At 37.9% G+C, this 15,834-nt stretch overlaps 1 protein-coding gene across 1 annotated transcript in view; it reads right to left on the reverse strand.

Annotated features, from left to right (window-relative positions):
- CUL3 (cullin 3) overlaps positions 1 to 15,834 on the reverse strand; it is a 54,380-nt gene that overhangs the window by 28,464 nt on the left and 10,082 nt on the right. The window contains exons 2-3 of the mRNA XM_058843830.1: positions 7,126 to 7,323; positions 966 to 1,079 (exon numbers count right to left, since the gene is read on the reverse strand). Coding sequence (XP_058699813.1) covers positions 966 to 1,079; positions 7,126 to 7,323 — 312 coding nt within the window. The remainder of the gene's footprint in view (positions 1 to 965; positions 1,080 to 7,125; positions 7,324 to 15,834) is intronic.

The following is a 15,834-nucleotide window of genomic DNA, read 5'->3' on the forward strand; positions in this document are numbered from 1 at the left end:
TAATTACTCCAAATTCTTTAACTTGTAGTAGCTTATTGACCAAAGAAGAATTCACTGCTAATAAAAACGCAGTCAATGTCACAGAATGAGATCTTTAACAACTACAAGACAAGAATCTTAACTCCTGTTGTTTAGCAAATAGAGTACAATTCCAGTTAATCTGCTTTTTGGACCAAAAAAGTCAAATATTGTCTGTCCTTCACTTACTGCATCAATAATTATATTTAGGATGCTCCTGAGGGTAAAGAAATTTACACAAAAAACACAGCATCTCAACACTTCCTTTCGAAGTCAAAACCTTTGTCAGAAAGTTAAGCAAAAATAGTCTCCTGGACCATAGAACATCCCCAATATTATGGGAATTTTAATACTTACCAACTTCCTAAAGCATAACACAATCCAGACACAAAAATGTCAGACCTTCTCTCAAAAAAAAAAAAAAAAAAAAAAAAAGTCTTTTCTGTTGGCTATTGGTAAGAAATGGCAAGAATAAATCAAATATCACATTTTATGTACAGTGCTTAATCTTGCACACAAGTTCTTCATGAACAGCAAAGGATCCAACTAGAATTTAACACTGAAGGACACACACTGTACCTAAGCAAAGTTATCCTCTTTAAATCCTAAAGCTTAAAGAATGACTACACTGAAAGTTTCATAGTGCTTTCCACACTAAGAGAACACCACTAGCTGAACTAACATCTAAAATCTGCAAGAATTGGTCTAGCTAGCTTATTTTTTAAGAACTGCAAAGTTCAACTTATTTAGATCGATTTTTCAAGTGATAATGAGATAACCTAAAACATGAATCCAATTACAATTTGTCAAACACCTGTAGCAGTCTTGCATTGCACACAGAAAATTGAAAACAAGGGACAGAGAGGAGTCTTTGGAAAAAGACTGGTAAGCACGGCAAGAGGACAATTTACTACACTGTTAAATGTGTGAAATAGCAGAATACCCACCATATACATCAGAATGTCTCTAATCATCACCATTGCTGTTTGATGATCATTCCACGCTTGGTTTAGTGTTTGTAGAAAGTTGTTATTCAAGGAGTTTAACACATCTTCTCGAACCTGAAGTGAAAAAAAATGAAATATTGACAAACTCAAGTCAGTTTCTCCTGCAGCATTTAAATCTTAAACTTAGCTTCAGCACAAGAATTCTTGCTTTTCTATGGACTTGAATTTTGCAAACAGGTTCTTGCTGTTCCCGGGTGCTGACTATCCCTACCTCATATTTCCCTTCTGTGGAAAAATAAGTAAAAAAAAATTATGCTGGAAACCAGAGAAAATAAACATGGGTTTTAAATTTCAAAGGAATTCCTGAAATCTCAAATGTTAAAAATAGACTTGACATCTCCTCAAAGCTTTCATTTCCTGTGTTATAGTGTTTCACTTGCTGGTAATTTTACTATCAGAAGTAATTTCAGAACATTGCGTAGTAGCGGTAAATGCTATGAACAGGAACAAGTACAGGTGGAAAATTTGCCATGATGACATTTAGAGAGACAAGCTGAGATAGCACGAAGATACAGCAAACAACAGTTCTGAAAGGAACCAACTGCTTGGTAAAGATCACACATTAATACCAACAACAAGACTTCATAGGAAAAAGAAAGCCATCTTTGTCTTTTATGAATGTATTTGCAATTTGCAAGTTAAATCCGTCTTGTCAACTTCAGATTTTATGCCTCTTTGCCACTACTCTCCCTACTAATAAAAAACCCATCCAGTTTCATATTTTCATTTTTTCCACTAGGCATATACTGCAGTGCTCAAACTTGAAACTAATGTTAAAGAGAAACCTGTGGGAATGTAAAAACACTGTTCCAGAGTTAATAAAATTTGGGAACTGACTTTTGACATAATATGCAAAATATATTCTGCCCTCTATTGTAACTAAACAGAATGTTCACATTTATTGATCTGCACTGATACCTGGCTGACAGTGTAAATTTCAGTACAGAGATTCAAACAGGGTAACAAAACACACTTGCCAGGCAGCCACAAGCTGTACCAACGTCTCATGCAACCACCTGACAGGCTTCATTATGTCATTCCAGTTTTATGAAGTTATTAGGCCAAACCAGGGTAACAGAATTCTGTCTGCCACACTACTACACACACTCACAAACTCAGATGAGCAAACCAGAGACACAGCATGGCACATCAACCAATACAATGGTCTCAAGGAGGAGAGGGATGAAGGAAGATAAAGGAGGAGGAAGAAGATGAAGGAGGGGAAACTTATCCAAATAATATTCACCTTGTTACTGCATCTAGGCAATATAGGTATGCATAGGTTGTTCAAAGCTTTCCTACATCTTCAAACACCTACTCTGCACACCTGAGCAAGGCCTCTCCTCCTTGCTTCTGGAAAACATAATATGCAGTTATAAGCACTGCTTAGCTGTATCATTCTTTCTGATCATGATCTTCATTTATCCTTTGGTCTCCCAAATGTGTGTTCTGTTGTCACCCAGTCCAGGCAGTTTTTAGCCAAAACATAAATATGCATTAAAAACTTCAGCAGACATACTTGTGAAGAATATGCAGAATCTCTCAGAACAAGAGAAACAAACATGACATGATTGCTTTCGCATCTTTGGTCAGTATGGAGAAATGTTATAAACATTATTTGGTTGCTCATCCACACTGATAAAATTCACCAAAGCATGATTAGATTATAAGCACAAATAACCAAGCGCAGTTATTGATCAATTGTATGATACCCTTTACTTTAACAACACAGAGGCAGTGTGCCCTTATAATTGCACACATCCCACATCCATCACACTAATTGTGCTGGGCCAGCAAGTGCCAAGTCACACAAAAGGAGGTGGATACTTGCCACCAGGTAGCAGTGATGACTTGCTTCCAAGCAGACACTGGCATGCTCTGCAATAGTGGCACCTCTGCTCCATATGGTGTGCCACGTGGATTTCTGGAAATGGGCTTGAAATTCAGGAATGGGTGCTTGTACAACAGAGCTACCTTCAAAGTTTCCCTGTGAAGCTTCTCAATGACATTCTTCTAGGTTTATTTGAAATTGCAGAGAGGTTTGGAAAGCCATTATTTCAGCTGCTACAAAAGCCAGCCGAACTACTACCAAGCAAATTATCACTTACAGTAACTTCATAGTTAACAAGTGTTCAACACATTCCTTGTATGGGCCATTAATTCAGCAATACTACAGGGAAACTACTATAATGCACAAAACATCTTAGCCATGCAAAGGTGCAGAGTCACACCACTTTGGTAGAATAAATGATCCGAAGTAAAAGAATATGCACACTCACACTCTTCAAAGAAGAGACACAGCTGCTACGCTGACAAAGCCTTAGAAAATTTCAAATCTAAAGATGTTTATCAGCAGAATGTTATTTTAAATTAGCTGAGCTTGCAGTGATTTCTGTGACAACATTTGCAGTTATGAAGTAAATTGCAAGGAAAGCTAGCTTAAATAGGACTGTCCATATACAGAAGTGCTTGAAAATAAATTAGCAATTTTGTAATATATGTAAGGTCTTCTTATAGTTACAAGGATGAAATTTTGTCTTCAGGCCCAACTGTATTTTCTACTGTATACAGGTCTTCAGGAAATACAGAACTGTCCCTCTAATAAGAGTAGTTTGCTGGCATAAGCTTTCAATACCTTTAAATAACTCTTGATTAAGTGTACACAAAGAAGACTTATGGCCTACTATTTCTGTCTTACAGTGCCTGGCCTGATGCAGCAGCACAAATAGTTCAATTATGTAATTTCCACTACTATAAGGACAGCCAGAACCTCCTGAGGGGAACAGCAGTACAGAACAGCACTTTCTGAACCAGGGCCTCAAGCTCTCAGAACTTTTATTATAGAGTTTCTTTTAGAAAAATCCAGATAGTCTAGACGATAGTATTCTAAAATCTTAGGAGTCCCAAATAGGTTAATGGATTGACTACTGTTCATCCCTACAGCTGCTATCCCACTGCTAAAAGGAAAAACAAACACTCGAGAATACTGGGGATTCTGAACTGTTATGTACTTTCAAGCAATTCCCTCACATCCTTTTGCCCTCTATATAATAGCAGACTTGCTCAAGATCATCTGAAAACATCATTAAGAAAATATAAAGGCAGATAACACTTCATACATTGTCAGTCAGGCTTACAGTACACTCTAATGCTCAGTAGGTAATTTGCCTCCTACACAACCTCTCATGTCATTCCTCCTATTTCATTTATGTTATGGAAATAATTTCAAACTCCCTGATGAAGATGACTCATCTCTCCCTTTTCTCTGCAACACTAGGAGTAAATTTTAAAGCTTGCAAACGATCCCAGACATAACTTTTTAAGTCCCAGAGCAAACACGCTTCTTTCAGCCTATACCTGCATCAGCACCCCACAGCATTCCCTCTGCACTGACCACTGCCACCATGAGCAGCTCTGTGCCCTCCTGACCAAAGGTGTTCTCACATGCCAGTACTGCTATTCTGAAATAGCAGGCACTGCACAGACCCCTGAGGGACACCACTTGTCACTGATGGCCACAGGGACTCTGAGCCATTGACCACAAGCAACAGGTGTGACTATACAACCAATTTCTTATGCATTTAACTCCACTCATTGAATTCATCTCTTTCCAATTTAGACAGAAGAAGGTTATGGGGGGCCACATTGGAACCTCTAGAGATGTCCAGAGAAATTATATCTGTAGCTCTTCCCTTGTTCACTGATGTGCTCACTCCTTCACAGAAGGCCGCTGGGTTGGCAGGCAAGGCTTGCCCCTGGTGGAAGTGTGCTGGCTGTCCCAAGTCACCTCCCTGTCATCCATGTACCTAGGAGGATCTGCTCCATGATCCTCCCAGACACAGAGGTGAGGCTGACACCTTATACTTCCCAGGGTCCTCCTTTATACAATTCTGAAAGACGGGTACAGTGTTTCCCCTTTCCGAGTCAACCTGGAACCACTATTGCCAGGACTTCTCAAATACCACGGAGAGTGATGTAGTGGCAACTACATCAGCCAATTCCCCTCAGGATTCTGGGATGCACCTCATTGGACCCAACTGACTTATGCATAAAAAAACCCATTAAAAATATTAACCTGTGAACTTTTTAACTTCAATTTTTTTTTACTGTAACACAAATGTTGCATATCATAAAATGGTTTAGAGAGCTGTAAACTAAGCTCTGTGTGTTTTAAAAACACTTAACAACATTTGTGTGAAGTAATAACAGACTATGCTTGAGAAGTGTGAAGGAAGACCATCCACATCAAGCTACAAGATTGTCAATGGCCACGAAAGAGAGAAATTAGTGAAATACCAGATGCAAAGGAATTAAATACTTGAATTAAGATGAAAGGTTTCAGTACTTTCAAAATTCAACACTATTTTCAAATAGCTCTATATGTACCACACTTAAATAATGATGTCAATACACAGATAAAGACAAGTTTTAGCATGTTCTTACCCTGTAGTAAAAACAAAGTAGTTCAAGAGAGCTGACTCCTCTCAGTGATGCAGAGTACCTGGCTTACTACAGCCTTTATCCCACAGCCAGAACAGGGTGATTTAGAGCTGCAAGCCATTGGGGTCTGCAAGTCTAAAACCAAGCATTCTTGATAATAACTCACTTGCATGTACCTTGTATTGATCATATTTGCACCTATTATTTATATATAATAGCTAAGAACTAAGATAAGTGGCAGAATACCTAGGAACAAAGATAAAAAACACCCATCAAATTAAACCAGCATAAACTAAAGCCTAGGAATAATAAAAGTTTAGTGTCAAGATTATTAAGTACACAGGCATATAGAAGAACAAGGCAAAAAAGCCCCAGCTGTTTGCCACATTTTATATGAATAGTACAGATTATGAATGCACAGATAATGAAACCAGAAGTTTTTGAGAGTCACAGATGTGCTACAATTATAGAAAAGAACTGCAAATTATTTAGGCACTTCAGAGGATGTCTCCTCTGGTGCAAACAGTAAAAAAGCCCCACATTCAAAGCAGTTTTAGACTATACTTATCTGGACCACACCTTTGAAAACTAGGATTTTAGAAAAGAAAGAACACATTTCTCTGCCACAGCAGTAACTCCAGGTGGAAAGCACACAAAACAGTCCCCAAGCATCCTACATGCTTTAGCCATAAATCTCACATCCATTCTCTGTAATTCAGCCAGAAGTAATCATCCAAGACACATGATGGTCTCTGACTTTCCTTTTCATATCTTGTAAAAAAGGACAAAGTTCTGATACTCACTCTGAACCCACAGCCAGAATATGGGATCAAATATGGGATGAAAGTGGACACAAATCTCTCTGGTATGGATGTTACCATGAGGAGTAAGGCAGGCATTTCCCATGGGCTTAGAATCCTATTGCCAAGAAATATTATCTGGAGTCCTACAAATTGAATTTTAACTTTTTCCACTTACATATTCGTTAATCAATTCTAAACTTATCTCAAAGACTAAAGAAGTGGTTCCATGGTTTAACACGAGACCTGAAGATTCCTCTTCTCAGATGATACATCTTCAGAAAGTTTCTGCATGTCATTTTGGTTTTGCAAATGCTGACATGGCAGTGTGAGCTACTCAGGTCTTTTGCTATTGCTGAGCTATCCTTTCTGAACAGTGACTACCACCTCTTTAAAGAGCATAATCCCAGCACAACACTCTCATTAACTTGCGAATTAGTTCATTAACCTATAGAAAACAAGTTCTTACATTGGTATTTATTTGTTCCACAGATGAAAAAACTGTTGGCAGACAACACAAAATTTGGCCTAAGAAAGTCACAAAACACCACCAAAAAATGACACAAACCTTTTAAAAAAATTATCAGCTCTTAATAGTTATTCTTCAAAAAAAAGTTATTTCCTGTTAAACACTTTCAGGTGCTTCCTATGGCCTGCCTTCCATCAGTAACTTACAACAAACAGTACCTGGAACATGAAATCATTTGAGCTTGATTTTAACTCTATGCTACCATTTTTGAGAGAAGCTACACAATTGCAACACAAGATAACATAATAAAGTTAGACTTTCTATCATTTAAATAACTGTTCAGAATTCTTTCATACAAGACACTTCTATTTTAACTCACAAATGGACAAACCTTGTTTATTAGATGCTCAGTGACCACTTCTCTTAGTCCAGTGTAGAGTTTTTCACCATGTTTATGCAACACCATTGTATAAGCATTTCTATACAGCTCCTCAAAACTGAGACCACTATTGTTCTTACGCTGAATCTCTTGGATTGCGTTTTTCAGAAGATCCCAAATGCTGTTCACATATTTCTCATCCATAGTCATCTGTAAAAATAAAACATTACATTATCGTTTTGAATAAAAATATAGACAATATGAGGTAATTGCTCTGCCCCATCTTGTGTATTCCATTATCACAAGATTTCTCAAACTTTATTAAAAGAAAACCTGTATTTATGAGACTAGTATAGATTTCAATAAAAATTTATGAAAATTGTAATTTGCAAAAGTTTAATGCTTTTTTGTTTCAGAACTGCAAAACCCCAGAATCCAACTCCAGAGCCTTTGCAGGTGGAAAGGTAGGTAACTGCAGACAAAAGTCTCTTCCCTGCTCTTCCTCCACAGGTTAACAGTGACAGATGAACTCTCATTCCATATTAACACATTCTTTGGCACCTCATAAATTGTACTGCAATATTGATCTGCTTCACCAGACTCTAAATCAACCTGTACAACAAAAGATAATAATGTCTGACACAGATTTAGCAAACTTAGTCATCTGCTTGAGCTAACTAGTACCTCAGTTAGCCCCTAACTGCAGCACTGTACCTACAATTTAAATAATTACAGGTACCACTGAAAACCCCCACAAATGCCCAACATTAGGACCTGCAATGAACATATTCTCTTTGCACAAATATGATTAAATACCTCTCTAAAGGACATGTACCAAGCACTAAGCATCTGCTTGATCTGTTATTCAGATGCTGTAAACTTCAGTAAATACACAGAAAGAAAGAAAAAAGAAAGATTCAGAGGAGACACTCTTCTAAGAAATAGTCTCAATACAACAGCAAACTTCTATCTAGCGCTTAGTGTGAATCATTTCACACTTCTACTTTACCAATGCAAAGGTGCTTCAATATATGATGTTTTAAAGATAAAGTGGTATCTGGGATTGCAAGTAAATATGTTAAAAAAAAAATAAAAAATCACATGCCAGGCTTAAAGTCTGATTCAGCTAAGTTTCATGACCCAAATGATAAAAAACCAACCCAAACACTTTTAAGCTGAATCAATTTAAAAAGCAATGTTTAAAGTCAAGTTTGGTTTAGTTTATACAAAATTAGGAACAGATTTAGCATTTTATAGCTCAAGAGAAAGGCTGAAGAGAGAAGGGAACAAAGCAGCTTTATGGGAAGTGAAATATCCCAGTCCATCAATACTGTCAAAGTAGTCTTGAAAATAGGAACTGAAAGTATTAAAAGAGTAAAGAATAATGGTATGACAATTATAGAGAAAAATCATGACCAGTCCTAATCTACCTCTCCTTCTCCTTCCAACAAAACCTACTAAATGAACAGAGGAAAGATATGAAAATTAGATTTGACTTGTAATCAAATGCAACTATTTAGCAGGATTATTTTATTCCATGTATATTTTTACATGTATTTTCAAAATGTATCAATTTTTCTAATGATAAATAACAACACAGCTCACAATAAAGATAAGCCATTCACTACCTTGGAAGGGAATGGGTAGCTGAATAAAAAGAGAACAAGTCAGGCAATCTTCTATCCTGCTCATCTTTTGGAGTTTTGGTTAAATACAAAGATTTTTATTATAAAAATAATCCTACTGCTACTTTTTCCACTCCTCTGATACCAGATCCACTTGACTACTAAGCTCTATGTACTCCAAACTTAAAATGTGCCATTATATATCTAAAAGCAAAACTAAAATAAAATCACAAACATGTTGAAAATTTTTAGTTCCTTATCTCCTAAATGCAAAGCCCCAAAGTAACAGAGAAATGGTAGATGGAATGTCACAGGTCCCTCCACACTTCTTCCTCATTCTGCTACACACAGCATTGATTTTGCTTTTAATTTGCATTTGCTACACTGGTGCTCCTTCAGGGAAGTTATTTTCTACAGCCTTCCTGAACCAGCAATTTTACAAGTACTGATAATGAAGGCAACAATTTAGATTTGCAGACAGCAATCCCAGTAAAAGCTTTTCAGCTTTCCTTTCAAAAACCCAAGGTTTTGTTTTCAAACAAAGCTCCCCTTGCTAATTAAAAAAATCTCAGCCAACACAACCTTTTTATCTCAACTGCAACTTAATTGCACACTATTCTAAGCAAAGGTATGATCTGTATAAACCAGGCAAATCACTGGGCACCAGTCTGCAGAGGTATTACAGTGCTGCTGTTTCTGTGTTGGTCACAGGGAACATCTCTACATTACATACAGAGATAAAGCAGCACATCCGGTAATTCAGATCTGTTCAGCAAAAAGCTGAAAGCAAACTGTTTAATTCCTGTACTTTTAATCCAAATGCTATAAAAGAAGGAATGACTGCAGCATTATTTGCTCCAAAGTCCCTGAATACAAACAAGAACACAGAGCTTTTTACCACTTAACAATTGACACACCATGAGCTACTCTGAAAGCGTAAGAAAGGTCCATAGAAGGTAATTTTAAGGAGTACACATCTTCATGAGACAAATATACAGAAATTTTGTAGTATTTTTTCAAATACTATCTTATTACCTTTTAGGATTAAGCATCAAAAACTCTGCTTTTCAATGCAGCTTCTTATTCTGTTTCTGACTCAGATTAACATCTGTGAGATTTTATGGGAACAGGCTTGCTCAAGTTCTAGAATATCACGTTAGAAGAACACTGTCTTCCAAAAAGATCTAGCATAGCTAACTTGTTTGCAGCAGTGTTTTCTAACAAAGCAGACTCCTAATACTTTAAATAATTCCTTTCTATTTGGCAGTAAGACACTGCAATAAAGTTTGAGCAAAAATGTATTATTTCCTCCCTGCTGCTGAAAAGTTGTTTAGCATTTGAGCAGAAAAGGTCTTCCTCTATTCTCAAGGGTATGTAAGAATTGCAATGACTAAATTTGTTCTTGGGTTATTTAACTCATAGGTTCATCACTTTTCATCCCATTCCTTAAGTCAAGCTTGTGGGAAGATTTAAAATCCAAACAAATAACCAGTAAGTTAAGTTGCTGATGCTACTAGAACACTGTCATTTTTCAGAATTCTCTACAAAAGCATCTCTGACAACAGAACTGCAATCCTAATTCCCCAGTCTGACCCAACAGTGAAGATTTATGCAACTCTCTAGATCCCTAGCAACAAAGTCTGTAAGTGATCCACTTCCACAAATACAGGATCAGAGCCCAGATGTTTTGCTGTGTTCATTCCCAGATTTCTTCTAATGGTTATATTTTAGAACTGGAATGCACAGTTAAAGTACAGTTGCCCTGTTTGTGTCTTTTATTCTTGCAGATTTCAGCAGAACCCAGACTGCGCTTCTGCTGGACTTTTAAAAAAAACCACACAGGTTTGGAAAGGCTTTCAGAAGTGAAATCCCAGTAATTTCAGTAGTGTCTACACCCAGATTCACCAATATAGTAAGAAGCCAGTGTCCAAGCAGAGTAAACGTGTTAATGTACTCGTGCTTATCTGAACATTACCTTTCTTGGGGAATGGGAAAGCAACCAAGTCTGTTACTGGCAGGAGAGAGAGCTGTTTATAAGAAGCCGTTGGTTGGAAAACTTCCACACACTGCTGCCCAAATGCTAACGATTCAAAGATGCAACTCGAGCACAAACATCTGAACTCAGCGTGTAGCACAAGTACACCTTGAGGAAATTAGACAAAAATGACAGCGTACATAAAAGTACAATCATTTCACAAAAAAAGAGACTGCAAAGAACTCAAAAGGTCCTTTATTCCACAGTGCAGGATCAGATACGCTCAAGGCCCTTCCTTTAACAATGTTTGTCTGCCCTATTAAAATCATCAATTCAAACAATCACTGTGAGCATTCTATTGCCATTATCACCTGTACAGTAGGCAAAGCTGGCAAGTCATGAAGAGACTTCTCAGTCTCTCCCTCCTAGAAGCTTACAGGCACCACCTCTTCCAAGTAACCTACCAGCATTCAATCAGAACAAACACTCACCTCAATTCTCATTATTTTCTGATCAGCATTTAACTTCATACAAAATGTTACTGGCCCCCTTCTAGACATGTAGTTCAAAGGTAAGTACAATATCCCATCCCTAGCGGGGAGGAACAACCCCATGCATTAATGCCTGCTAGGGCAAATGTCTGGAAAGCACATTTAGCAGAAAAGAACCCAAGCTCTTCATGGACATCAAGCTGATGAAAAACCAATGGGCCCTTGAGGCAAGGAAGATTAATGGTATCCTAGGCTGCATATGGAAGAACTGCCAGCAGGCCAAGGGCTCTACTCAGCACTGGAAAGCCACATGCAGAGCAATGTGCCCAGATCTGAGTTCCCCAGTGTAAGAGAGACACAAACACACTGGAGACTTCAGTGAAGGGCCACTAACAACCCTCTAGAGTATCTCTCATCAGATGGCCAGAGTCAGCCTCTAGAGCCAGCCTAGAGAAACACTGCAGGGAATACAAATACTTGTGGTCACCAGTGGAACCTGGAGTTTGCTCCCTAGCTTCTACCAACTACAGTCAAAAAATAACATTAAAACTCCCAGATTCATATCTGTTGCTGGAAATCCATACTACTTTGCAGAGAAGTAACTGATTTGGGGTACAACTTCCATTCTATTTACCTTAACTTTTACAACAGTTTCCTCTGAACAGTACTTCATTCCGTATTTGTTATTATTTTTCCTTGTCATGATTTTGCCCTTAACACCACAGAGCTCGCTCCTCTTATATAACCATGCTTGAAATGCTGTGAATTGCAAGGAAAAATTACAGAAGTAAATTGCTAAGAGCCTGATGAAACCTTGAAAATTTATACCAGCTTTAAGTAGCTGTTTAGTCTTCTTAACAAGAGGTGGTTAAAAAAAGAAGTGAGGAAAAGGTAAACAGACATCCTACAGAGCGTCAGCACGAGTATCCACAGAAGTCCACCAGCAGCAACAGGTGATACACGAACCAGTACTCTTAAGATTAGTGATCAGACACAGCTTCTTATCCTTCCTGCCAAAGACATTTCTAGACAAGTTCTAGAAAGTTCACACAAAGATCTCAGACCAAACTCATTAAATCTCTGAAGTTTTAATAGACTGCCAACACAGTTGCAGGACATTTTTACTCTCAAAAATGTTACAAACACTACTACTCAGTTTTTCTACAGCATAGCTGGAGAGTGTTTACCACGATTCTACATATTAGCAGGTGAAATGGGTCAGACTGGAAATGATTACTGCAAAACAAAGCTTTGCAAAGTTCACTAGAAAAAGCTACCATCTGCCTCACTCCTTTCCATGACATCCTTCACAGATCTAATACCACAGAGCACTGGGGCAAGAACCAACTGAAATTACAGAATACGGGTGTTTATGATCTCTACCTTGAAGGAAGTGAGTAGATGCCAACAATTAAAGTTAGTTAGCAGTTCTGGGAGTAACATTTGCACCTAATAATTACCATCCATTCTCACTCCCCCATTTCCTATCCCTGAGAAGGGTTCAACTGCTGTCGCCTAAAACTTCCACCACAGGGGCACAGTCCTTAAGGCAAAGGAGACTGTCACCAACAGTGTTCCCTTCCACTGCAAGACAGCATTCATCAGGATGGTATTAAATAGTCTGTTACATAATAACTCAGTATCCTGAGCCTGTATTCTTCATTCAGGATGAAGTTTGGCTGAGGTTATCCAGAGAAGGGCAAGAGCAGGACATTTCCTGCCTCAGAACCTAATCACTATTTGAATTTTTATAAACCCTTTGAATACTGTTAATTTAAAAGACAAGAATTTACAATGACAGAGATATATTGTCTAGCATTTGCTCCAAGAATATCTATGAAAAATGGCACATTAAGACATGGAACAGAGCAGATAAAATGTACTCCTATTAATGTCAAATGGAGAGCTCAATATCCACACTTTTCTGAGTTCTTAAGTTTTCCTCACTATGCAACAATGAGTATATCTGAAGAGGATGCATGGACTACACTCTCCCACAAATAAAAATAACTAATCTCTGAACAACCAAAACCACCACACACAAAGTTACACAAAGTTCCTCAACTGTGTTATCTGAACAGGTTTTGGTGTGACACACCAAAAACACGACTGGAGGCTAAGAGGAGCATGAAGAAAGGGGCACCCTGTCTCCCTGTTCTCCTCCTGAATCTGGGCTATTATCTTAGAACATATGTCAGGAGTCACAAGGAAATCATAGAAATGTTCTACCAAAGCTGTCCTAATAAGTAGGACACCTTTTGCTCCTAGATGACCTTTAGCAACAATCAAAGATGACAATACAGTATTATCCACGTCTCCTAAGGAATGTCAGGAAATGCCTATTACGCTATTGTACTCCCTCAGAGGGTGTGTGTGGTAGGGGGGAATCAATGCCTACAACTTGCTTATGACATTTGCCATTTGTCATTTACCAGATTAAATAGTGACACAATTTTTAATACCTGTACTTTGTTCTTCACTCTTCCCTTGATATTCAAGCATTGCCCTTGTTTGGGTGGGCAAACCCTACACTGAACTTCTCCAGATTCCTCCTGCAAGGAATATTCCTGCAAGGAATATTCACAGCCTGCACCATATTCCATTCCAGGCTCAGCATATGAGCATATGAGCAACCACTGCTGATAGAAATCCTCCAAAGGCCAAGGGCAGAATCAACTCTAGTCTCACCCACAGGAAGGCTTGAGCCTCTGCAGGCAGGGCTCCACAACAGTACTCAATCAGTAACAGAAATGCAGGAATTGCAATATCCACCTCTCCTTTCCAGGCTTTACTCATCAGAAGCAAGCAGAACATTCAATTAAATCAAAGAGGAGGAGTCCTTCTCAACTGAAACATACAAGATCTGTAGTATTATAGGTGAAACCCTTTCCCTCTCCACTTTGCTTGAATGGGTTCTGCAGCACTGAAAAGCTGTTCTGCCAGTACGGAGCAGATGGGTTAAGCAGCCTAAAAAGTGATTGCTCCTTAAAAGGAGTCACCTCCTGCACCATGACTGATAGATTTGGTTCAAAACCAAAGGTCAAAACCCTCAGAGGTTCTACCTCCAAAGCATTGTCTCAGAGCATGCTGGTCTCCTCACAAAACAAGTGCTGCTTTGGAGTAGGAGCTTGAAGAGGAAGGGAGGTTGGCTGGTTGGTTATGAGCCTTACAGCAAAATGCTATATGGTCCAAAAATTTCCTTTTCTAGTAAATCCCAGGAAAAAGGATTTGTTTCTTCTCTCAAAATGTAACACTTGCCTGCATTATAGCTAGGCCTGACAGGAGTTTCACTACACAACAGCAAAATTTAACACCCTATATGAAAAGTTTAAAACAAGTCTTTATTAGAACATGTAATACCGCAGTAACAGTTTTGACATGTTCAAGCAATTGAACAAAATTAAGCATCACATACTCATTTATCTGTCATGTTTTAGGAACCAATTCAGAAGAATGAGGCTTGAAAATCTTGAATTACCAATATACCTCTTACTATAGATTTCAACTTCCATTTAATACAGTTTCTTTGTTTTTCCCAAATGCCCTTCCTCATCCTTAGTCTTGCAAATCTATGGAACATAAAATGCTGAAGGGGAGAAAATTGAGAAAAACAACTCCTCCCAAACACCTGCTTCATCTGAACTAAGACTATGAACTATGTAATTTTGAACACCCATCACTTAGATAAATACAAGGATAAAGATAAACATCACTCAGATAAACACCAAAGAAAAAGATAATAATAAAGTTTTTGTTTCATTTCTTTAAAAAAAATGCAAAACACAGAGACACTCTGAAGAGGCAAACAGATAAACTGAAATACAAAGTTACACAGCGGTGATTCTGTGAACATAAACAACTTTCTTTTTACAGACCTTCGCACACTTTCCCATACTAATGAGCAACTACAAACTGTTACACTCCCCAAAAATCAGCTTGAGCGTTCACTTTGTAATTTATGATGTTCAACATACAAAATACACCTTCAGTCACTCTATTAATACAGAAAAAAAGCAAACTTTTATTAATACAGACAAAAGCAGAATATTGCTTGTCTGACAGAGACAATGAGAAATGAATGCTGGCTCACCTGTCTCATTTTTCATCCACTTATTGGTCTATATACGGATTCACACAGATCAGTCTTCAAGGTTCTCTCTAAAAACTCTATCAGTTGGTTATGTAGTAACAGGGGATTATCAAAGTTGGTATTGCCTACATCTGTGATCACTTATACAAAGCTTAACTCTGTCTCTTTGTCACTTATCTGCCTTGCTACTTATTTCCCACAAGACCCAAATTGCTTGAAATAAGCATATGCTTTATTCAGCAAAGATTAATGGATGTTATCCTCCAACGGGGCTGGAAATTGAAGAAAAGCAAAGAAAACACAGCAAAATTAATTTCTTTTCAACATAAACTGTCTAAGGTGCTACTATTTACACTAAAGACTTTATTCTACAGTTGCATGCTTTGCCCAAAGAAGACACCAGAATAATATTAAAATACAGAAATAGAAGCTTTTAAATAACATATTTTCTCCCCAACATCTGCAGACAAATCTAAATGCCTTTCAAATATCAAAAGGCATTAGCTGTGAATGAGTAAATCTCCCCTGACATGATGCAAG

Source organism: Poecile atricapillus, chromosome 8 (assembly GCF_030490865.1).
Source record: "Poecile atricapillus isolate bPoeAtr1 chromosome 8, bPoeAtr1.hap1, whole genome shotgun sequence".
Taxonomy (NCBI): domain Eukaryota; kingdom Metazoa; phylum Chordata; class Aves; order Passeriformes; family Paridae; genus Poecile; species Poecile atricapillus.